This window comes from Pristiophorus japonicus, chromosome 6 (assembly GCF_044704955.1).
Source record: "Pristiophorus japonicus isolate sPriJap1 chromosome 6, sPriJap1.hap1, whole genome shotgun sequence".
Taxonomy (NCBI): Eukaryota; Metazoa; Chordata; class Chondrichthyes; family Pristiophoridae; genus Pristiophorus; species Pristiophorus japonicus.
In genome coordinates this window covers 65,311,208-65,337,049 of record NC_091982.1, presented here as the reverse complement: position 1 = coordinate 65,337,049, position 25,842 = coordinate 65,311,208, and the positions used below count along the sequence as shown (strand labels likewise).

Sequence of the window (25,842 nt, the reverse complement as noted above, 5' to 3'; positions counted from 1 at the left end):
GTAAGGTTGTGTGGTGATTATAAAGTAACTGTAAATCAGGTTCTAGAAGGTAATCTCCCCAATAATTGCCAAATGTAGAAGATTTGTTCACAATGTTGACAGATGGTCAGATTTTCTCCAAGTTGGATCTTACGAATGCCTACTTACAGCTTGAACTAGATGAGGAGTTCAAGTCATGCTTGACTATAAATACTCATCTAGGCCGATATAAATTTAATAGGCTACCATTTGGAGTGTCTTCTGCCTCTGCCATATTCCATGGGGTGATGAACCAGGTTTTGCAAGGTATTGAAGGGATAGTATGTTATTTAGACGACATACAAATTTCAGCACCAAACAGGCAAATTCAGAATAACATGTTGAATGAAGTCCTCAAATGAAGTCGAATGGGGGCAAAGCAAAAGATAGAAAAAAGAAAAGTAAAAGTGGAGGGCAGAGAAACCCAAGGCAAAAATCAAAAAAGGCCACATTAGAGCAAAGTTCTAAAGGGGAAAAGTGTGTTAAAAAGACAAGCCTGAAGGCAGTGTGCCTCAATGCGAGGAGTATTCGTAATAAGGTGGATGAATTAACTGCGCAGGCAGCAATTAACGAATATGATATAATTCGCATCACGGAGACATGGCTCCAGGGTGACCAAGGCTAGGAACTCAACATCCAGGGGTACTCAACATTCAGGAAGTATAGACAGAAAGGAAAAGGAGGTGGGGTAGTGTTGCTGGTTAAAGAGAATATTAACGCAATAGTAAGGAAGGACATTAGCATGGATGATGTGGAATCTGTATGAGTGGAGCTGCGGTAAACCAAAGGGCAGAAAACGCTAGTGGGAGTTGTGTACAGACCACCAAACAGTAGCAGTGAGGTTGGGGACAGCATCAAATAAGAAACACAGAAACACAGAAAATAGGTGCAGGAATAGGCCAGTCGGCCCTTCGAGCTTGCACCGCCATTCAATAAGATCATGGCTGATCATTCCCTCAGTACCCCTTCCCTGCTTTCTCTCCATACCCCTTGATCTCTTTATTCGTAAGGACCATATTTAACTCTCTCTTGAATATATCCAATGAACTGGCATCAACAACTCTCTGCGGCAGGGAATTCCACAGGTTAACAACTCTCTGAGTGAAGAAGTTTCTCCCCATCTCAGTCCTAAATGGCCTACCCCTTATCCTAAGACTGTGTCCCCTGGTTCTGGAGTTCCCCAACATCGGGAAAATTCTTCTCGCATTTTTCCTGTCCAGTCCCGTCAGAATCTTATACGTTTCTATGAGATCCCCTCTCATCCTTCTAAATTCCAGTGAATAAAGGTCTAGTTGATCCAGTCTCTCCTCTTTTGTCAGTCCCGCCATCCCGGGAATCAGTCTGGTGAACCTCCGCTGCACTCCCTCAATAGCAAGAACGTCCTTCCGAAGATTAGGAGACCAAAACTGAACACAATATTCCAGATGAGGCCTCACCAAGGCCTTGTACAACTGCAGTAAGACCTCCCTGCTCCTATACTCAAATCCCCTAGCTATGAAGGCCAACATACCATTTGCCTTCTTCACCGCCTGCTGTACCTGCAATGACTGATGTACCATGACCCCCAGATCTCATTACACCTCCTCTTTTCCTAATCTGCCGCCATTCAGATAATATTCTGCCTTCGTGTTTTTGCCCCCAAAATGGATAACCTCACATTTATCCACATTATACTGCATCTGCCATGCATTTGCCCACTCACCTAACCTCCCCAAGTCACCCTGCAGCCTCTTAACATCCTCCTCACAGTTCACACCGCCACCCAGTTTAGTATCATCTGCAAACTTGAGAATATTACACTCAATTCCTTCATCTAAATCGTTAATGTATATTGTAAAGAGCTGGGGTCCCAGCACTGATCCCTGCGGCACTTCACTAGTCACTGCCTGCCATTCTGAAAAAGATCCATTTCCCCGACGCTCAGCTTACTGTCTGCCAACCAGTTCTCTATCCATGTCAGTACATTACCCCCAATACCATGTGCTTTAATTTTGCACACCAATCTCTGGGACCTTGTCAAAAGCCTTTTGAAAGTCCAAATACACCAGATCCACTGGTTCTCCCTTGTCCATTCTGCCAGTTACATCCTCAACAAATTCCAGAAGATTCGGCAAGCATGAATTCCCTTTCATAAATCCATGCTGACTTGGTCCGATCCTGTCACTGCTTTCCAAGTGCGCTTCTATTTTATCTTTAATAATTGATTCCAACATTTTCCCCACTACTGATGTCAGGCTAACCGGTCTATAATTACCTGTTTTCTCTCTCCCTCCTTTTTTAAAAAGTGGTGTTACATTAGCTATCCTCCAGTCCATAGGAACTGATCCAGAGTCGATAAGACTGTTGGAAAATTATCACCAATGCATCCACTATTTCTAGGGCCACTTCCTTAAGTACTCTGGGATGCAGACTATCAGGCCCCGGAGATTTATTGGCCTTCAATCCTATCAATTTCCAGAACACAATTTCCCACCTAATAAGGATATCCTTCAGTTCCTCCTTCTCGCTAGACCCACTGTCCCCGAGTATATTCAGAAGGTTATTTGTGTATTCCTTCGTGAAAACAGAACCGAAGTATTTGTTCAATTGGTCTGCCATTTCTTTGTTCCCCATTATAAATTCACCTGAATCCGACTGCAAGGGACCTACGTTTGTCTTCACTAATCTTTTTCTCTTCACATATTTATAGAAGCTTTTGCAGTCAGTTTTTATGTTCCCTACAAGCTTCCTCTCGTACTCTATTTTCCCCCTAAGTAAACCCTTAGTCCTCCTCTGTTGAATTCTAAATTTCTCCCAGTCCTCAGGTTTGTTGCTTTTTCTAGCCAATTTATATGCCTCTTCCTTGGTTTTAACATGATCCTCAATTTCCCTTGTTAGCCACGGTTGAGCCACCTTCGCTGTTTTATTTTTACTCCAGACAGGGATGTACAATTGCTGAAGCACATCCATGTGATCTTTAAATGTTTGCCATTGCTTATCCACCGTCAACCCTTTAAGTATCCTTTGCCAGTCTATTCTAGCCAATCCACCCCTCATACCCGTCGAAATTACCTATCCTTGAGTTCAGGACCCTAGTTTCCGAATTAACTGTGTCAATCTCCATCTTAATAAAGAATTCGACCATATTATGGTCACTCTTCCCCAAGGGGCCTCATACAACAAGATTGCTAATTAGTCCCTTCTCATTACACATCACCCAATCTAGGATGGCCAGCTCTCTAGTTGGTTCCTCAACATATTGGTCTTGAAAACCATCCCTAATACACTCCAGGAAATCCTCCTCCACCGCAATGCTACCAGTTTGGTTAGCCCAATCAATATGTAGATTAAAGTCGCCCATGGTAATTGCTGTACATTTATTGCACACATCCCTTATTTCTTGTTTGATGCTGTCCCCAACCTCACTACTACTGTTTGGTGGTCTGTACACAACTCCCACTTGCATTTTCTGCCCGTTGGTATTCCGCAGCTCCACCCATACCGATTCCACATCATCCAGGCTAATGTCCCTCCTTACTACTGCATTAATTTCCTCTTTAACCAGCGGCGCCACACCGCCTCCCTTTCCTCTCTGTCTATTCTTCCTAAATGTTGAATTCCCCTGGATGTTGAGTTCCCAGTCTTGGTCACCCTGGAGCCATGTCTCCGTGATGCCAATTACATCACATCCGTTAACTGCTATCTGCGCAGTTAATTCGTCCACCTTATTCCGAATACTTCTCGCATTGAGGCACAGAACCTTCAGGCTTGTCTTTTTAACACACTTTGCCCCTTTAGAATTTTGCTGTAATGTGGCCCTTTTTGTTTTTTGCCTTGGGTTTCTCTGCCCTCCACTTTTACTATTCTCCTTTCTATCCATTTTCTGCCTCTATTTTATTTCCCTCTGTTCCTCTGCATAGGTTCCCATCTCCCTGCCACGTTAGTTTAACTCCTCCCCAACAGCACAAGCAAACACTCCCCCTAGGACATTGGTTCCGGTCCTGCCCAGGTGCAGACCGTCCGGTTTGTACTGGTCTCACCTCCCCCAGAACCGGTTCCAATGTCCCAGGAATTTGAATCCCTCCCTCTTGCACCACTCCTCAAGCCACCTATTCATCTGAGCTATCCTGCGATTCCTACTCTGACTAGCATGTGGCACTGGTAGCAATCCTGAGATTACTACTTTTGAGGTCCTACTTTTTAATTTAGTTCCTCGCTCCCTTATTTCGTCTCGTAGGACATCATCCCGTTTTTTACCTCTATCGTTGGTACCTATATGCACCACGACAACTGGGTGTTCACTCTCCCTTTTCAGAATGTCCTGCACACGCTCCGAGACATCCTTGACCCTTGCACCAGGGAGGCAACATACCATCCTGGAGTCTCGGTTGCAGCCGCAGAAATGCCTATCTATTCCCCTTGCAATCAAATCCCCAATCACGATAGCTCTCCCACTCTTTTTCCTGCCCTCCTGTGCAGCAGAGCCACCCACGGTGCCATGAACTTGGCTGCTGCTGCCCTCCCCTGATGAGTCATCCCCCTCAACAATACCCAAAGTGGTGTGTCTGTTTTGCAGGGGGATGATCGCAGGGAACCCCTGCACTACCTTCCTTCCACTGCTCTTCCTGTTGGTCACCCGTCCCCTATCTGGCTGTGTACCCTTTACCTGCGGTAAGACCAACTCGCTCAACGTGCTATTCACATCATTCTCAGCATCGTGGATGCTCCAGAGTGAATGTACCAGCAGCTCCAGTTCTGCAATGCGGTCCGTCAGGAGCTGGAGGCGGATACACTTCCCGCACACATAGTCGTCAGGGACACCGGAAGCGTGCCTGACTTCCCACATAGTACAGGAGGAGCATAACACGTGTCCGAGCTGTCCTGCCATGACTTAATCCTTAGATTAACTTAATTTGGCAACAAAATGCTAAATGTTAATTACTGATAAAGAAAAGAAAAAGAAAAAACACTTATCAATCACCAACCAATCACTTACCCTCTTGGCTGTGACGTCACCTTTCGAATTCTTTTTACTTCTTTTTTGCCTCCCTGCTGCAGCTGCATTGGCTAGCCTCTGACCGACAATGAACTCCCGAGCCTCTCATCGACGCTGGGCTTTTTGTAGGCCGCCTCGATCTTCCCGCTCCGCCTCTCGCCGACTCACGAACTCCCGAGCCTCTCCTCGATACTGGGCCTTTTGTAGGCCGCCTCGATCTCCCCGCTCCGCCTCTCGCCGACTCATGAACTCCCGAGCCTCTGCTCGATACTGTGCCTTATGTAGGCCGCCTCAATCTCCCCGCTCCACCTCTCGCCAACTCATGAAATTAGGGATGCGTGCAATAAAGGTACAGCAGTTATCATGGATAACTTTAACCTACATTTAGATTGGGCTAACCAAACTGGTAGCAATACAGTGGAGGAGGATTTCCTGGAGTGCATAAGGGATGATTTTCTGGACCAATATGTTGACGAACCAACTAGAGGGCTGGCCATCCTACACTTGGTGATGTGTAATGAGAAAGGACTAATTAGCAATCTTGTTGTACGTGGCGCCTTGGGGAAGAGTGACCATAATATGGTAGAATTCTTTATTAAGATGGAGAGTGACACAGTTAATTCAGAGACTCAGGTTATGAACTTAAGGAAAGGTAACTTCGATGGTATGAGACGTGAATTGGCTAGAATAGACGGGCGAATGATACTTGATGGGTTGACGGTGGATAGGCAATGGCAAACATTTAAAGATCACATGGATGAACTTCAACAATTGTACATCCCTGTCTGGCGTAAAAATAAAACGGGGAAGGTGGCTCAACCGCGGCTAACAAGGGAAATTAAGGATAGTGTTAAATCCAAGGAAGAGGCATATAAATTGACTAGAAAAAGCAGCAAATCTGAGGACTGGGAGAAATTGAGAATTCAGCAGAGGACGACAAAGGGTTTAATTCGGAGGGGGAATATAGAGTGTGAGAGTAAGCTTGCAGGGAACATATAAACAAACTCCAAAAACTTCTATAGATATGTGAAGAGAAAAAGATTAGTGAAGACAAACGTAGGTCCCTTACAGTCAGATTCAGGTGAATTGATAATGGGGAACAAAGAAATGGTAGAGCAGTTGAACAAATACTTTGGTTCTGTCTTCATGAAGGAAGACACAAATAACCTTCCGGAAATACTAGGAGACCGAGGGTCTAGTGTGAAGGAGGAACTGAAGGAAATCCTTATTCGGCGGGAAATTGTGTTGGAGATATTGATAGGATTGAAGGCCGATAAATCCACAGGGCCTGATAGTCTGCATCCAGAGTACTTAAGGAAGCGGCTCTAGAAATAGTGGATGCATTGGCGATCATTTTCCAACAGTCTATCGACTCTGGATCAGTTCCTATGGACTGGAGGGTAGCTAATGTAACACCACTTTTAAAAAAAGGAGGGGGAGAGAAAATGGGTAATTATAGACCGGTTAGCCTGACATCAGTACTGGGGAAAATGTTGGAATAAATTATTAAAGATGAAATAGCAGCGCATTTGGAAAGCAGTGACAGGATCGGTCCAAGTCAGCATGGATTTATGAAAGGGAAATCATGCTTGACAAATCTTCGAGAATTTTTTGAAGGTGGAACCAGTGGGTGTGGTGTATTTGGACTTTCAAAAGGCTTTTGACAAGGTCCCACACAAGAGATTGGTGTGCAAAATTAAAGCACATGGTATTGGGGGTAATGTACTGATGTGGATGGAGAACTGGTTGGCAGACAAGAAGCAGAGAGTTGGGTTAAATGGGTCCATTTCAGAATGGCAGGCAGTGACTAGTGAAGTGCCGCAGGGCTCAGTGCTGGGACCCCAGCTACTTACAATACACATCAATGATTTAGATGAAGGAATTGAGTGTAATATCTCCAAGCTTGCAGATGACACTAAGCTGGGTGGTGGTGTGAGCTGTGAGGAGGATGTTAAGAGGCTGCAGGGTGACTTGGGCTAGTTAGGTGAATGGGCAAATGCATGGCAGATGCAATATAATGTAGATAAATGTGAGGTTATCCACTTTGGTGGCAAAAACACAAAGGCAGAATATTATCTGAATGGTGGCAGATTAGGAAAAGGGGAGGTGCAATGAGACCTGGGTGTCATGGTACATCAGTCATTGAAAGTTGGCATGCAGGTACAGCAGGCGGTGAAGAAGGCAAATGGTATGTTGGCCTTCATAGCTAGGGGATTTGAGTATAGGAGCAGGGAAGTCTTACTGCAGTTGTACAGGGCCTTGGTGAGGCCACACCTGGAATATTCTGTTCATTTTGCTCTCCTAATCTGAGGAAGGACGTTCTTGCTATTGAGGGAGTGCAGCGAAGGTTCACCAGACTGATTCCTGGGATGGCAGGACTGACATATGAGGAGAGACTGAATCGACTGGGCCTGTATTCTCTGGAGTTTAGAAGGGTGAGAGGGGATCTCATAGAAACACATAAAGTTCTGACGGGACTTGACAGGTTAGATGCAGAAAGAATGTTCCCGATGTTGGGGAATTCCAGAACCAGGGGACACAGTCTAAGGATAAGTAGTAAACCATTTAGGACTGAGATGAGGAGAAACTTCTTCACTCAGATAGTTGTTAACCTGTGGAATTCTCTACCGCAGAGAATTATTGATGCCAGTTCATTGGATATACTCAAGAGGGAGTTAAATATGGCCCTTATGGCTAAAGGGATCAAGGGGTATGCAGGAAAGAGGTACTGAGGTGAATGATCAGCTTTGATCGTATTGAATGGTGGTGCAGGCTCGCCGGGCCGAATAGCCTACTACTGCACCTATTTTGTATGTTTCTATGTTTCTAAATGGCTAGAGAAGCACAGAGTATGAGTGTCCGCTCGCAAGTGTGAGTTATTTCAAAATTCAGGGAGTACTTAGGGTACAGAGTAGACAAAGATGGTTTGCATCCAACCAAGGGAAAGCTGGATGCAATCAGAAATGCACCCACTCCCAAGAATGTCACTGAACTTCGAACATTTTTGGAAATTCCTACCAAATTTGGCTGCAGTATTACATCCACTGAATGAACTATTGAAAAAACAGTTCCATTGGAAGTGGTTAGGCGAATGCGACACAGCATTCAAGGAGCGTAAAAGCCAATTGGTAGAGAGCACCATGTTAGCTCACTATGACGTATTTAAGGAGATCAAGCTAGCATGTGACACCTCTCCGTAACGGTCATGTATCTCACACTACTGTATATAACTGTACCTTACCATGCTATACATGACTGTAACTGGATATGACCTGTAACAATGAGCATACCTTACCACCAGGGGTGCACTTGCAGGAGACACTCCATACCTGTCCCACTGAGGTATATAAAGGGAGGTCTCAGGCAAGTGCAGCACTGGCGAGCTGGGAATTAAAGGTGCAGGTCCTGAGTGACCTTGACTTCAGCATGTGTCTCGTGTCAGTCAGTACATTAGAGTTAGGACTTAAGAGTGGTGACGTGTTACGGGATCACAGAATCCACAGAATGGCTACCAACAGCTCAGATGAGAAATACAATGCTGGAGACAATTGGAATGACTTTAGAAAAAGGCTCCAGCAAAGCTTTGTGACCAAAGACTGGCTGGGCGACGATACGGCAGACAAGAGAAGAGGCCATCTCTTGACCAGCTGTGGCTCGAAAACATACGCTTTAATGAAAGACCTGCTGGCACCCGAGAAACCAGCAAGCAAGTCGTTTGAGGAGTTCAGCACACTGGTGAGAGACCACCTGAAACCAGCGAGCAGCTACACATGGCCAGACACAGGTTCTACAACTACAGACGCTGTGTGGGCCAGAGCATACCCGACTTCGTGGCGGAACTTCGGAGGTTGGCTGGTTTATGTGAGTTCTCCGATGAACTGAGGAGAGAAATGCTGAGAGACTTTTTCATTGAAGGAATAGGCCACGCAGGCATATTCCAAAAGCTTATAGAGACTAAGAACTTGACTCTAGAGGCAGCAGCACTGGTTGCACAGACGTTCTTGGCAGGAGAAGAAGAAACGAGGCTGATCTATACTTCGGGTACGACAACCAACGAGGCATCGGAACAAGGGGTTCACATTGTGAAACAAAACACTACCCCCACACACAGACAAAGGCAGGAGAGCAGGCCTTCAACAGCAGACAGTGGCGCCAGAAGCCATCAAAATCAAGGGCCACATGTACGGCCGATTACACAATCAACCCACAATGTGAGCAATCAAGAACAGATTGAGAGAAGCTCAAGGGAAATCAGCCAGTCGGAGCTCATCCTTTGGAAACAATGGAAACGGTCTGTGTTGGAGATGTGGGGGAAGGCACTCAACCAGGGTGTGTTGATTTCAGCATGCCATTTGTAGAAACTGCAACTACACAGGGCATCTGGCTCGCATGTGCAGAAAAACAGCAGCTCGGCTGGTATACAAATCGGAAGGGTCGGAAAGCGAACCAGAAGACGGTTGGAACAGTGCACGGGACACCGTGGTACAGCGGGTTAACATGATCAATGTCCACTGTTCTTACACCAAGACGCCTCCAATTATGATGAGGGTTCTACTCAACGGGTTACCCGTCAACATGGAACTGGACACGGGGGCCAGTCAATCCCTCATGAGGTTCAACAATTTGAACAGCTGTGGCCGCACAAAAGCAACAGACCAAAACTCACAAAGATCGACACCAAACTAAGGACCTATACAAAGAAATCATCCCAGTCCTTGGCAGCGCCATGCTCTCAGTCACACACAAAGGGATGGTGAACCGACTTTCCCTGTGGATTGTCCCCGGGGATCTCCCAGCCCTGTTGGGGAGAAGCTGGCTTGTAGAACTTAATTGGAAATGGGATGATGTTCATGCCATGTCGTCAGAGGAACGAACCTCCTGCTCAACCGTTCTAAGCCATTTTGAACATCTCTTTCAGCCCGGTGTGGGCACCTTCAAAGGGGCTAAAGTTAGAATCTACATCACACAGAATGCCAGACTTGAAAACGAACTGGACCGGCTTCTGCGGGAAGGCATAATTTCTCCCGTGGAATTCAGCGACTGGGCAAGCCCCATCGTCCCTGTCATGAAGCCTGATGGATCCGTGCGAATCTGTGGGGATTACAAGTCTACCATAAACAGAGTCTCCCTACAGGACCAATACCCGCTGCCCAGAGCGGAGGACCTATTTGCCACGTTGGCTGGAGGAAAACTTTTCTTGAAACTTGACCTCACATCTGCGTATATGATGCAAGAACTGACCGAAGAGTCTAAGCTACTCACCACCATCAACACACATCGAGGCCTTTTTGTGTACAATCGATGCCCATTCGGCATCAGGTCGGCAGCTGCTATATTCCAGCGCAACATGGAGAGTCTGCTCAAGTCCATCCCGGGGACGGTTATGTTTCAAGATGACAGACTCATCACGGGCAGGGACACCGACTCTCATCTCCGCAATCTTGAGGAAGTACGAAGTCGATTGGATCGGATAGGCCTAAGAGTTAAGAAATCCAAGTGTCTGTTTCTCGCGCCCGAGTTTGAATTTTTGGGCAGAAGGATTGCCGCTGATGGAATCAGCCCAATCGAATCCAAAACTGAAACAATTCGCCTGGCACCCAGGCCCCGGAATGTCTCAGAACTGCGCGCCTTTCTCGGGCTACTCAATTACTTTGGGAACTTTATGCAGAACTTGAGCACACTGCTGAAGCCTCTCCATGTGCTGCTCAGAAAGGGGTGCGATTGGTTTTGGGGGGACGCCCAAGAACGCGCCTTCAATAAGGCACGCAACCTTCTATGTTCCAAGAGTGTTTTCGACTTTTTTGACCCAGATAAAAAGTTAGTCCTTATGTGTGATGCATCAGCGTATGGGGTCGGGTGCGTTTTACAGCATGTCAATGATGCGGGTAAATTGCAGCCCGTTGCTTATGCCTCCAGGTCACTTTCGCGGGCACGGTATGGTTGAGAAAGAGGCGCTCGCGTGTGTGTACGGTGTCAAAAAGATGCACCAATACCTTTTTGGGGCCAAGTTTGCATTAGAAACCGACTACAAACCCCTCACGTCCCTGCTATCCGAGTGCAAGGCAATCAACGCCAACACCTCGGCGCGCATTCAGCGGTGGGCACTCATGCTGGCGGCTTACGACTACACGATAAGGCATAGACAACTGTGCCGACGTGCTTAGCAGGCTACCCCTGGCGACCACAGAAGGGTCCGACGAACAGGACTGTGAGATGGTCATGGCAATCAATGCCTTTGAATTCACAGGTTCGTCCATGACGGCTCGCCAAATCAGAGACTGGACGACCAGCGACCCCACGTTATCTCTAATTAAAAGTTGCGTTTTAACCGGTGACTGGGCAGAGGCTCGCGAAGCCTGCCCCGAGGAGCTCAAACCCTTCCATAGATGCATGCATGAACTCTCAGACTGCCTGATGTGGGGCAGCTGTGTGGTTATGCCCTTACAAGGCAGGGAGGCGTTTGTCCGGGAGCTCCATCGCGAGCATCCGGAGATCGTCCTTATGAAGGCCATAGCCAGATCTCATGTCTGGTGGCCTGGCATTGACGCGGACTTGGAGCTCTGCGTCCGTCGGTGCACCATTTGTGCCCAACTCAGTAATGCCCCCAGGGAGGCCCCCCTAAGCCCCTGGCCCTGGCCCACTAAACCGTGATCGCGGATGCATGTAGACTAAGCGGGCTGATTCATGGGCAAAATATTCCACGTAGTCATTGATGCATTTTCAAAATGGATCGAATGCACCATTTTAAACTCGAGCACCACTTCCACCACTGTGGAGAGCCTTAGAACCATGTTTGCAACGCACGGCATTCCTGACATATTGGTCAGTGATAATGGTCCGTGCTTCACCAGCACAGAATTTCACGATTTTATAGTTGACCACGATATAAATCACGTTAAGACAGCACCTTTCAAGCCGGCCTCCAATGACTAGGTGGAGCGAGCACTGCAGATCATTAAACAAGGCATGTTCAGAATCCAAGGTCCCACACTGCAGGGCCACCTGTCGCGACTGCTGCTGGCATACAGATCTCGTCCGTGTTCGTTGACTGGGGTTCCCTCCGCGCAACTATTGAAACGAACCTTAAAGACCAGGCTCTCGTTAATCCTCCCAGACATGCATGAAATTGTTGAGGCTAAGCGTCAAAAGCTAACTGAGTACCATGACCGAAATTCGAGGGGGAGGTGGAATGAGATAGGGGACAAAGTGTTTGTGCTAAACTATGGCCGGGGTCCCAAATGGCTTGCAGGGACAGTAACAGACAAAGAGGGAAATGGGTTACTGGTTGTACAAATGGACAATGGCCAAACCTGCCGGAGGCATGTAGACCAAGTAAAAAGTAGATTCACTTATAACACTGAAGAACCAGAGGCAGACTACAATGTGGAACTCACACCACACCTGGTGGACAGACAGGCGGAACAACCTGAGGAAAGGGCAGTCTCAACAGACAGCCCAGGCGAGATACCAGCAATCACACCGAACGTAAAACAGGCACTAAGGCAAACAACTGAACCACAACTAAGACGCACCACGCGAGAGCGCAGACCACCTGAGAGATTGAATCTATAAAGGCAATAAGACCTTGGGGGAAGGTGATGTCATGTATCTCATATTACTGTATATAACTGTATCTTACCATGCTATACATGACTGTAACTGGATATGACCTGTAACAATAAACATACCTTACACAAGGCGTGCACTTGCAGAAGACACTCCATACCTGTCCCACTGAGGTATATAAAGGGAGGTCTCAGGCAAGTGCAGCACTGGCGAGCTGGGAATTAAAGGTGCAGGTCCTGAGTGACCTTGACTTCAGCATGTGTCTCGTGTAAGTCAGTAAATTAGAGTCAGGACTTAACAGCAACGAGCTAGGGCAGTTATCTGTCACGTACTACATAGTGGGGAGGAGAGATCAATTGCTTTTACTTCACGCACTCTCAATGCCAGTGAGTGTAATTATGCGTAAATCGAAAGGGAAGCTTTGACATTCATTTTTGGTGTCAAGAAGTTTCACAAATACTTGTATGGTCATAAGTTTACCATTGTTACAGACCATAAGCCCCTGACAGCAATCCTCCATCCAAAGTCCGCAGTTCCAACATTAGCTGCAGCCCGAATGCAGAGATAGGCTTTGATTTTGTCAGCATATACATATGATATTGAATACAGATGATCAGCTGATGAAAGTAATTCTGATGCTATGTCTAGATTGCCTTCCCCATCACAAGTTACACCAAATAGGTAAGAAGTGTTCTATTTTTTATACATTGATGAACTGCCAGTCATCGCTGAAGAGATTGGTAGAGCAACCAAACGTGACCTAGTTATGTCAAAGGCGTATGATTATAATGCAAATGCCTGGCCAAACCAGATAACAGAGAAAGATATTCATCCATTCTTCATTCATAGGAATGAATTATCAGTCGACAAAGATTGTATCATGTGGGGTGCAAGAGTGGTTATTCCAAATAAATTCAAGTCCAAATTATTAGGAGATCTTCATGACCAGCACCTGGGAATGTGCTTGACCAAGAGTTTTGCACGCAGTTACTTATGGTGGCCAGGTCTAGATAAAGATATAATGATAAGTACATCGTCAGTGTACAACATGTCAATCGATAAGCAAGAAACCACCATTGTGGTGTATGAAAAGATACAATGAACTCCGTATTGTGAGCCAGTGACTAGGTGTAACCTGGTCAGTCTTTAATGGCTTCCAGAAGTGAAGATACAAAGGTGAAGTTCAGGTTATATACCGGGCCCAGCACGAGTGTACCTATGACCTGAGGACCTACGACGATAGTGTCTCCTGGTGGTGGGCAGACCTTATAAACATACATTACATTATTCCCTCCCAGTTCTTGGCACAAGTCCATATTACAAGTTCAGACGTTCCGGAGCCCTTCGCTCCCTGGTTGACCATCTCAGTACAATCCCAGTGCTTTCTGAGTCTCTCACGACTTGGGGCTGGGTGTTGACCACATTGGGTTCTTCGGATGGCTGGATGTGAGTTGGTTGGTCGTCTAAGCTCGCGGTGTCTTCTTCCAACTGTTCCGGTTCGTCAAGTGTGTCTTTGCTTGATTTGATCAATGTGTTTCCTGCACATCTGCCCATTCTTGAGCTTAACCATATACACCTGGTTACCCTCCTTATCTGTAAAATTGTCTCGGAGCCACTTGGGCCCTTGACCATGGTTAAGTACATACACTGGGTCATTTACAGATATGTCGCGTGACACTGCGGCGCGGTCGTGATACCACTGCTGGCGTTGACATCGGATTTCGACATGATCGTTAAGGTCAGGATGGACTAGAGAGAGTAAGGTTTTGAGGCCTCTCTTCATCAATAGTTCGGCAGGCGGAACCCCAGTGAGCGTGTGTGGCCTTGTCCTGTAACTGAGCAGTATGCGTGACAGACATGTCTGCAAGGAACCGTGAGTTACGCGTTTCAGGCTGTGCTTGATGGTTTGAACTGCCCGCTCTGTTTGACCATTGGATGTGGGTTTGAATGGGGCTGACCTCACGTGTTTTATGCCGTTGCGTTTCATGAACTCTTGAAACTCCAGGCTCGTGAAACAGGGTCCGTTGTCGCTGACAATGATGTCTGGCAGGCCATGTGTGGCAAACATGGTTCTCATGTTCTCAATGGTGGCGGTGGAAATGCGGTATGACATGATCACACATTCTGTCCATTTGGAGTATGCATCTGCCACCACAAAAAAACATTTTACCGAGGAAGTGGCCCACAAAGTCGATGTGGATTCGAGACCACAGTTTGGATAGCCATGAACACAGACTGAGCGGAGCTTTAGGGCATTGTTTAACTGCATGCAAGCGCTGCACTGATGCATGCATGACTCTAAGTCCGAGTCAATGCCAGGCCACCAAATATGGGACCTGGCGATAGCTTTCATCATGACAATACCGGGATGCGTACTATGGGCGCCAACCGCTTAGAGCGGCGCAGTTAGACGTGATGCGCCGACTTCGTGGTGGAGAAAACACGCCAAAAACTTACCGGGATAATTTGGTCGCTCCTGGATCCCTGTGGTCCTGTAGCATGGCGGCGTGAAACCTGTGGGGGGTGGGGGGGGGGGCGGAGCTTGGGTCATGCTTGCTCAGCGCAGCCATCATGGGGACGTATGACCGTTTGTGCATGCGCGCATTCGCAATGCATGTTGAAGCATGTGCGCATGCGCAATGGGCCAGGAACCTTGGCAATCAGCCATTTAAAGGGCGAGCGTCCTCAGTGCATCAGCAACATTGGCAGTGGGCCGTATTGGAAAGTAAGGTGTTAATATTGATTTTTGGGTGACTGAGGGAGTGGAAAGGAGTGCTGCATAGGTGCATGCAAGGTGAGAACTGTGTTATTTCAACATTACCTGAGTGTGAATCCGATACACCAATTACGCAAGAGCATGCAACAAGAACAAAGAACTTCTTGCATGAGGAAGTGGAGAAACTAGTCACTGTCATTGAGGACAGATGGCAGGAGCTGGATATCAGTAAGAGTGGTCCCGCAAAAGTTCCACCCAAAGAAATGAGGAGATGCTGGAAACTAGTTGCAGAAGAATTCTCCACAGGGGTGAATACCGCAAGAAATGGAAGCCAGTGTAAAAAGAAATGGCAGGACGTTGGTCAAGTAGTGAGTGTAAGTATTATCTTGAGTTTTAAATGGAATTGCAATTGTTAGTGTGATCACCATGTGGCAAAAATTATATTTTCAACTTTGCAGAAGAAATTGGCCGACAACAAAAGGGAGAGAACTAGAACAGGAGGAGGGCCACCAAATCTGCACCAACTATCATCCCTGGAACAGAGGGTCGCTGCTTTGCTGAGTCGCACCTGCAGAAAAAGAATCAGCACTGCACTCGCGAGGGTGAGGGTCAATCATGAAAATGCATCGTCGCCCTTCAAATCAACCTGCTGACTGGCTTGCTATGCGTGAGATTACTCATTCCACCCATCCTGCCCCTCCTTTCCTGCTAACCATTTGACTGGTCTGTTGTTTTTTGCAGAAGAATAAGATAATCCTGAACACTCTGAAGATCAACAAGAAGATCCAGATGCGTCCGCTCCAGACCAAGGTGGGTGGGGGGAGGAGGGGTCCATGGATCTGTGTTCATGGGAGAATGCTGATCATGATATGGACCAGTCCATGGTACAGGGCATCACTTTGCCAGACACCTCCATGAGCTCTGCCACGACATTCCTTGGTTTCCCACCTTCCGAGGTTGCGGGTCCCAGTGGCGGTGGTGGAATGCAGGTTGGAACACACAGGGCCCCACTGTCCCAGCCTGTGCCTCGCACTGGAGGAGTGCCGCAATGCAGACCCACGGTGAGGGGGAAGGAGAAGCCGAACAGTCTCTTCTGAGATGCAGCCTACATCAGATGTTAATCAGGTTATGTCATTGGGTGAGGACACCAGTGCCCTTACCCGATCACTTGTGGCCACTGTCATTGGGATGCGGGATGAGGTCGTGACACTGTCGGGAGAAATATCAGCACTGTGACGGGAACTGAGGGCGGGCATGTCAGAGGGAGTGCAAACGATGGCAGAGGCCATGAGGGAGTTAGCTGCTGCAATAAGGGCACATAGGCCTGACAATCAAATGCCACTCCCACTGCAATCCCCACACCAGCCTCTGTTGAGATCCAAGCCGGGCCCCCAGGTCCCGCCTTACCACCATCACTGCCCCTATGAGGAAGTGCACATTCCCCGAGATGTGGGTGAGAGATGGGTGCAGCCTTTCTTTGTTGCTGTTCTTGTTACTGTTGTCGTGGAAGTGCATTGAAAACTTTTCAATCAAAGATATTTTGCATTAAGATTGAATCATGTTCCATTATCACCACACACCATTTAGGAACAACTGTAAAAAAAAAAATCCCTCACCCCTACAGTCATGCCGAAGAGCTAGCCGGTGTTTTCTGCAGTCGGCATGGCAGGACTGCTCTATTTTCAGTAGCTGATTTATCTTTCATTTATTTTCGATGATGTCGTGAAGATGTTGTGCTGAAATTGTTTTGATGTTGTGATGTTCGGGTGAAAACGGGTCGCTGCGCAGGACAATGACGTCATCATCATTGGTGCAGCAGCCCAAGGAGCTGCACAAATTCCGTGCAATTTCACGGGAGCTGGTAGACACTCCCTACCCTCCCTCACCGCCACCACACCATGGGTGAGAAATCGTTTGCACCCCATTAGCGCCTCCCGGGCACTCCAACGGGAATCGCAAACTATGAATTTCTCCCCCATTGAGTCTTTGAGCATGATCTATTTTTTCAATCCGTTCGTTCAGGTAACTCCAATATGAGCAGAAGAACATCGTCATTATCATCATAGGTTGTGCCTCGGAACCGAGGAAGACTTGCTTCCACTCTTAAATTGAGTCCTTAGGTTGCTGAACAGTCCAATACGGGAACCACAGTCCCTGTAAAGATGGGACAGATAGTCGTTAAGGGAAAGGGAGGGTGGGACTGGTTTGCCTCATGCTCTTTCTGCTGCCTGAAGAACAACATTTTATTAACTTCCTGAAACAGGAGCTCACAGACATCCCGTTCCCACTAACCATTCCCGATACACTGAAAGCTGCATTTCCCGGCAGAGACAGAAATTCCATCTCCTTCCAGCCCCGTAAATCTCTTCCCAAAATATGTCCCAGAGTTCCCACCACTCTCCACCCTAAGCACCAAGTTGGGACTGAGAAGCCCCGCCCCATTCCCCCCTCTGAACTATTCAGATAATTCACTCCGAGGAATGCAACAAACCCAACGCCCCACTGTGCAGAAATTCAGGGGGGTAGAGTAGGCTACAGATACCGCATCACCTTCCCCATTAAGCTGGAATTTGGGCCCTGGGAACACGGGGAACTGGTCCTCACTGGAAAGAAAATTGAAGCTTGACACAATCCCCCCCGGCTCAACCCAACCCCTCGAAGACTGTTTGCTGCCTGCTATCTTGTACCCAATCCCTTCCCTCCCCATTCCCCCCTCACCAACCTTCCCTATTCCCCATTCTTCACCTAGCATTTCCCTTCCTCGCTCCTATTCACCCCTTCCACCTCCATTACCAAGACCCCTCCCCTTCCCACACTTCTCTCCTGCCCTCCTCCCATTCCTTTCCTCTCTACCCTCCCCCTCGTCGCTTGGGTCCAATTTTCCCCTTTGCCTTCTCACTCTGCTCCACCTGAATATTGCTCAGTTGCAGCAGATCCGCAACTCACGGTTAATTCCCGAACCCAGCGGTGTTGGGCTGGATATTTACCTTCTGCTGCATGTGTTGGCTTTGGCTCAATCCCCTCCACTTCAGGTATTTGCAAGTGTATTTCTGAATGGACAAAACAAAAATATCTCAGTTAACAAAATCACTTGTTCTATTATATTGGCCTTTATTGCAAAGGGGATGGAGTTTAAAAGCAGGGAAGTCTTGCTACAGTTCTACAGGGTATTGGTGAGGCCACACCTGGAATACTGCGTGCAGTTTTGGTTTCCATATTTACGAAAGGATATACATGCATTGGAGGCATTTCAGAGGAGGTTCACTCGGTTGATTCCAGAGATGAGGGGGTTGACTTATGAGGAAAGGTTGAGTAGGTTGGGCCTCTACTCATTGGAATTCAGAAGAATGAGAGGTGATCTTATCGAAACGTATAAGATTATGAGGGGGCTTGACATGGTGGATGCAGAGAGGATGTTTCCACTGATGGGGAGACTAGAACAAGAGGGTATGATCTTAGAATAAGGGGCCGCCCATTTAAAACTGAGATGAGGAGAAATTTCTTCTCTCAGAAATCTGTGGAAGTCGCTGCCTCAGAGACCTGTGGAAGCCTGGACATTGAGTAAATTTAAGACAGAAATAGACAGTTTCTTAAACGATAAGGGGATAAAGGGTTATGGCGAGCGGGCAGGGGAGTGGAGCTGAGTCCATGATCAGATCAGCCATGATCTTATTGAATGGCAGACAGGCTTGAGGGGCCCTATAGCCTACTCCTGCTCTTATTTCTTATGTCATGTGTTCTTATGTACTACCTAGTGGGGAAGAGAGACCAATTGCTTTTGCTTCACGCACTCTCAGTGCCAGTGAGCGTAATTATGCGCAAATCGAAAGGGAACTTTGGCATTAATTTTTGGGGTCATGAAGTTCGACAAATAATTTTATGGTCGTAAGTTTACCAAAGTTACGAACCATAAGCCCCTGACAGCAATCCTCCATCCAAAGTCCCCAGTTCCAACATTAGCTGCAGCTTGAATGCAGAGATGGGCGTTGATTTTGTCTGCATATACAGACGATCAGCTGATCACAGTAATGCTAATGCTATGTCTAGATTGCCTTCCCCATCACAAGGTGCACCCAATAGGTAAGAAGTGTTCTATTTTTTATATATTGATGAACTGCCAATCACAGTTGAAGAAATTGGTAGATCAACCAAACGTGACCTAGTTATGTATGATTATATTACAAATGGCTGGCCAAACCAGGTAACAGAGAAAGATATTCATCCATTCTTCATTCATAGGAATTAATTATCAGTCGATAAAGATTGTATCATGTAGGGTGCAAGAGTGGTTATACCAAATAAATTCAGGTCCAAATTATTAGGAGATCTTCATGACCAGCACCTGGGAATGTGCTTGACCAAGAGTTTTGCACGCAGTTATTTATGGTGGCCAGGTCTTGATAAAGATATAGAGTACATCGTGAGTCAGTGTACGACATGTCGATCGGTAAGCAAGCAACCACCACCAGTACCATTACAGCCATGGAAATGGCTTCCCAGGGTGTGGCAAAGGCTACATATCGAATTTGCTGAGCTAGAAGGACAACAATTGTTCATTGTGATTGATAGCCATTTGAAGTGGGTCGAGTGTTTCCAATGTGGAAAATAACACGTAAAACATTAGACATTTTGCAAAAATTATTTTCTTCATTTGGCTTCCCAGAAGAAATTGTTTTTGATAATGGACCACAATTTTGTTCAGAAGAATTTGCACAGTTCACGAGCAAAAATGCTGTGAAACATACCAAGGTTCCACCGTATCACTCTGCTCCAAATGGTGCAGCAGAGCGCACTGTACAAATTGTAAAACGTGCCCTCATCAAACAGATGTTGGATCCAAAGCCAAAGAAACAACAGTTGTCATTGGACCACAAATTGGCTAATTTTCTAATTATGTATCGTAATACTCCTCATACAACTACTGGTAGATCATCAGCAGAGTTGTTTCTTAAACGACAGCTACAAACCAGATTCTTGTTGTTAAAACCAAATTTGGCACAGTCCATAGAATAGAAACAATTAAGACAGAAAGAGAATCATGACAGAGATAGAGTAAAAGAGAGAAGAGTGGAATTAAATCAGAAAGTGATAATGAAGAACCATCACTATAAATGGTTAAAGAGTTTACCAGGAAGAATGGTGAGGATATGTGGCCCTCGGACATATTTGGTCAAGATGTTTGATAATGTACAGATTAGATTTGTTCACATTGATCATATTTTACCTACAGACGTAGAAAGAGTTGAAAGTGGGAATGATTCGATTATTTTTGACTCATCAGATAGTTTTGATACAAGTACAGTACCAGTAGCATATCCTACATCAAATGTACTAGAAACAAGTCTAAGTGAAAGTCAGAATTTAAGTCTGAGTCCAAGTCAGGTAGCCAAACAATCTGAAATTGTATAGAGTTCAAATGGAAATTAAGGGCATCCCTTGGAGAAAAACTTTCTTCAGGATCAGCCTCAAATGAGTCTAAGTTCGACACCATGTTTGGAAGGTTCTGTTCGAGAGCAAAGGTATCCTCTTTGAAACAGAAAACCAGTGGTTATGCTTGATTTGTAAATATGGCAAAATAAATCATATCTTTTGTTATGTATTACCATACAAATTATGTATGATGATTGTTTGTTATAATTACTTCTTCATTAAGGAGGGAGAAGTATAATATATATATAGCTCCACCCAGTGGACGACTGTGGCACTACAGCCATTGCTGTTTACAACAATAAAGAGGGAGTCACCTGACGAGGCTTCCTGACGTTATCAGCCACCTTACAGCCTGTGCTTTTGTGATGTCATACTGAAAACATAACAGGGGTGAATATGGGTCATTGTGTACGGCAATGACGTCATTATCATCGGCGCAGTGGCCCGCCTGCTACATAAATCCCGTGCAATTTCACGGGAGTCAGTGGACCCCAACCCCCTGCCCTCCCACCACACCACTGGTGAGAAATCATTTGCACCGAATTAGCGCCTCCCTAGCACATCCAACGGGAATTGCAAACAATGCAAATTTCTCTCCCATTGAGTCTTTGAGAATGATCTATTTTTTCAATACGTTCTTTCAGATAACTCCAATATGAGTAGAAGAACAATGTAATTATAACTCCCCAAAACAGGAGCTCACAGACATCCAGTTCCCACAGATCATTCCCGATACTCTGAAAGCTGTAACTTATAATTTTTTCCAGAGTTCTCACCACTCTCCACCCTAAGCATTAAGTGGGGATTGAGATACCAAGCCCCATTCCCCCCTCCCCACTATTCAGATAACTCACCCTAGGAATGGAACAACCCCAACGCCCCACTGTGCAGACATTCGGCGGGGGGGGGGAGGGTAGAGTAGGGCACAGATACCCCATCACCCCTCCCCCATTAAGCTGGAAATCGTATTCTGGGAACACGGGAAACTGGTCCTCACTGGAAAGAAAATCCAGGCTTGACATATCCTCCCCAGCTCAACACAGCCCCCCGAAGAGTGTTTCCTCCCTGCTATCCTGCACCCAATCCCTTCCCTCCCCATTCCCCATTCTTCACCTAGCATTCCCCTTCCTCGTTCCCATTTACCCCTTCCACCTCCATTCCCAAGGCCTCTCCTCTTCCCCCCACTTTTCTCCTGCCCTCCTCCTATTCCCTGCCTCTCTACCCTCACCCTCTTCGCTTGTGTCCAATTTTCCCCCTTCTCACTCTGCTCCACCTGAATATTGCTCAGTCACAGCAGATCCGCAACTCACGGTTAATTCCCAAACCCAATGGTGTTGAGCTGGATGTTTACCTGGCACTTCTTCTGCTGGCTTCTCATCAATCACCTCCACTGCAGGAATTTTAAAGTGTATTTCTGAATGGACGAAACAAAAATATCTCAGTTAACAAAATCACTAGTTGTTCGATTATAAAGGACAAATGCTGTGTGTGCTGTACCTTCCCATCTCAAATTGCACTGAGACCCCCCCCATAGTCAGGCTCTGTTAATGGGAAAATTTAATTTAACAATATCAACATTTACCTGCTGTATCTGTCGGTGGCCCCGTGCTTGGCATTTACAGGCTTCAGTGCCTGTTACATAACGTTCAGTGCAAAGCCCATCGATGGTACGTTGTTGTGGCAGCGAGACCTGGCATTAAGCTCCAGTGTAAGACATTCGGGTTGAAATTTGCGCAGTTTGGGGACAGTAACCGAGGTGAGGCGAGTCTTCTTGCGCCCGGCGTGGAAGTCTCGACCCTGGACGTGAAATTGGGGTACCGCCCCCGAGAGGGAGTGGAACCAAAGTCGGATGCTCCACTTGCTCTCGGGGCAGGAGCATGGCGGTAAGCCCAGGAATTTTCAAGTGCTACGTGGCCTCTACCCGCAGCGCTAGCTCGAGCACAGGGCCCTCCTCTTCCGTTAAAGCGGAGCAAATAATGCAAGCTCTGCAGTGGGGTGAGGGGCCTTCACTACACCCCCGTGGATGCGGGAAGCGGAGTGCCGGGCTGCACCATTGCAGCACGGACCCTGTGAAAGATACAATGGTAGGTCAGGCGAGAGGACAAATGGCAGTGCACAACTCCCCTTTCAGCTTTGCCCCGCGAGTGGAGTGTGGCTCGGTCAGGTCCCGCGAGACTGGCGCTGACATCGCCCACAACGGCCTTCCGCGGCGCCGTCCAATTTCTGCTTCGGGGTTGTAATATATATAGCTCCATCCAGTGGACTACTGTGGCACTGCAGCCATTGCTGTTTGCAATATTAAAGAGGAAGTCACCTGACCAGCTTCCTGACGTTATCAGCCATCTTACAGCCTGTGTGTTTGTGATGTCGTACTGAAAACGTAACATTTGGTACAAGAATGGGATAATCGGATAACAAAGCTGAAATTTTTTTTGGTGGAGGATTCAACCAACCGACTGGGAGACTTTGAGAGCTTCTCTGTTTTGATTAACAGCTACAAATCTAAGGTAAATTACAAGCACACTTGGCTGACCTACCAGAGTCCAGATGGCCGCGCCTATGGGAATAATAGGGCGCTTGGGGGAGTTTCAACGTGATCGTGAAAGTTTCAGAGCATATGGAGCGTCTAGAAATGTTTTTCACCGCAAATAATATCATCAAAGTCCCCAATGATGAAACCCATAACCGGGTGGTGTTGGAAAGACAACGGGCTATTTTCTTAACTGAAGCAGCGCCCGAGGTGCATGAAACCCTGAAAAAGTTGCTTGTGCCTGTCAAACCAAAGGACACATCTCTTCAGCAGGTTCTAACTAAGTTAGAACAGCACTACAGTCCTGAGCCTCTGGAAATTGCTGAAAGTTATCGGCCTAGAAATCCCGATAACTTCCTGTGGGCAAACGACTGGAAATGGGAAAAAAGATGCGCACTTACCTGTTCCTGCTGCGTCCACTCGAGATCCCGGTCCGCAGGCCCCCTCTCCTTGCGGGTTGGAGCACGTGTTCAGCGAGACGTCCGTGAGCTGGTGTCACATGTCTCTGGGCAGCCAATCAAAGTACAGTACTTTCTCATTCCTAATAATGGGAACTCTATAACTAGGAGCTCCCGTTATTATGATTGAGAAACAGCCCCCAAATACCAAAGCACTAATAAAAAATAGAAAATATATACTACATATTTAAGATTAATTTAAATTAAAGTTATTTCTGTCTTATAAAAAAAAATATCAGATTTTTTAAAACATTTTTTTAATTATGTTTTTAAATAAACTTACCGTAGTGGGCAGGGTTTTTAACAATAAAATGTGTTTGTTAAATGTTATTTTGTTTTGTTTTTGTATGTTTTAAAACTCTTACGCCTGTAACAGTAGGCTATGCACCTGCTTTTATCAGGCGCAGGAGTTTTCAGGACATCCGCTGGGCAAGATATGGGTAAATCCTGCAATCTCACCCTTGCGAATGTCCTGTCTGTGGGGATACGGAGGGTCTGTCCAGCTCCAGCTCGACAGATCGCAAAAGCCGGTTTTCAGCACATGCGCATTGCACGCTGAAAACTGTCTTTTCCGATGCCTTCCCGGGTCCGTAGAAACTTTGAGATCAATTAATCGACGAGAATATCAGTAAGTACATTGCAGCATTAAAAAGCTATCTATTCACTGTTATTTCGGAAACTTTCAGGACTGAGCAATGCGTGACCGCTTTGTTTGTGGGATGAAAAATGATGCGATCAGAAGAAAGTTATTGAAACTCCTAACTTGACTTTTGATTTAGCTTGTCAGACAGCAATGTCAATGGCCATGACCGACCAATATTCCCGAGAATTTCGTAGCATTTCAGTCGTCAGACAACCGAGGTGAATCACCCGCAGGTTAAAAGTAAAAGGCAGTTGGGCCCCAAGGTCTCAGCAACTGGCCAAGGTATCAGAGCATTGAAATCATGCCATCAGTGCCTGGGACAACACATTGCTCAAAGTTGTCCATATGTAAAGGTAGAGTGTTTCTTCTGCAGGAAAACTGGGCATCTTGCGAAGGCATGCTGGCTGAAGAGTAAACCAACTTTCAAAGCTCTAAGTAGAAATCCCCAGAGACTACATAGCATGGAAGAAAATCAACAGGACGAGGAGATTTTAGAGCTATACATCATCAGGAGCACGAGATTAACTAACAGCAATTCAAAAAGTACATAATCCACATAGATGTTGCAGGAACCAAGATACCCATGGAAATCAACACTGGTGCATCTGTGAGTGTAGTGCCGGAGTTGCTATACCTCGACAAATTGCGTGATTTCCCACTGGACAAATCCAAGGTAGAGCTGTGGGGCTACTCGGGAGAGAACACTCCTGTGGTAGGTCGTATCACTGTACCGGTGAAATACAAGGATCAATTTCAGAGCATGCCTCTGTTAGTAGTGGCAGGAGACAAGCCTGCCTTATTAGGAAGAAATTGGTTGGGATCACTGAAGCTGGATTGGAATGAGATTTTTCGTGTTGAATCGAGATTTGCATCAAAGGATGATGTCATCAACTGGTATCCAAGTATCCGAAGGTGTTCTGCGAAAGAAGCAGTCCGATCCAAGGCTTCAAGACGAGTGACAGGGTACAGAAGGACGCTAGACCAGTTTACTGCAAGCGACATTCTGTATCATATGCATTCAAGGAGAAAGTTGAGCAAGAACTCAAAAGACGAGAGACTGAGAATATTATCTCTAAGATAGATCGATGTAATTGGGCTACACCCATTGTTGTTGTACCTAAGTCAGATGGTAAGGTAAGTTTGTGTGGTGATTATAAAGTAACCATATACCAGGTTCTAGAGGGTAATCTCCCCAATACATTGCCAAATGTAGAAGATTTGTTCACAACACCGACAGGTGGTCAGATCTTCTCAAATGCCAACTTACAACTTGGACTAGATGAGAAGTCCAAGTCATGCTTGACTATAAATACTCATCTAGGCCTATATCAATTTAATCGGCTACCATTTGGAGTGTCTTCCGCCCCTGCCATATTCCAAAGTGTGATGAATCAGATTTTGCAAGGTATTGAAGAGGTAATAAGTTATTTAGATGACAAACTAATTTCAGCACCAAACAGACAAATTCATAATAATATATTGAATGAAGTACTCAAACGGCTAGAG

The 25,842-nt window shown here is 46.4% G+C and overlaps 1 protein-coding gene across 1 annotated transcript in view; it reads right to left on the bottom strand.

Moving 5' to 3' along the window:
- Positions 1 to 25,842, bottom strand: part of LOC139266116 (sterile alpha motif domain-containing protein 15-like) — a 283,681-nt gene that overhangs the window by 180,329 nt on the left and 77,510 nt on the right. Inside the window, exons 11-12 of the mRNA XM_070883964.1 lie at positions 22,057 to 22,119; positions 18,263 to 18,325 (exon numbers count right to left, since the gene is read on the bottom strand). Of these exons, the coding sequence (XP_070740065.1) occupies positions 18,263 to 18,325; positions 22,057 to 22,119 (126 nt within the window). The remainder of the gene's footprint in view (positions 1 to 18,262; positions 18,326 to 22,056; positions 22,120 to 25,842) is intronic.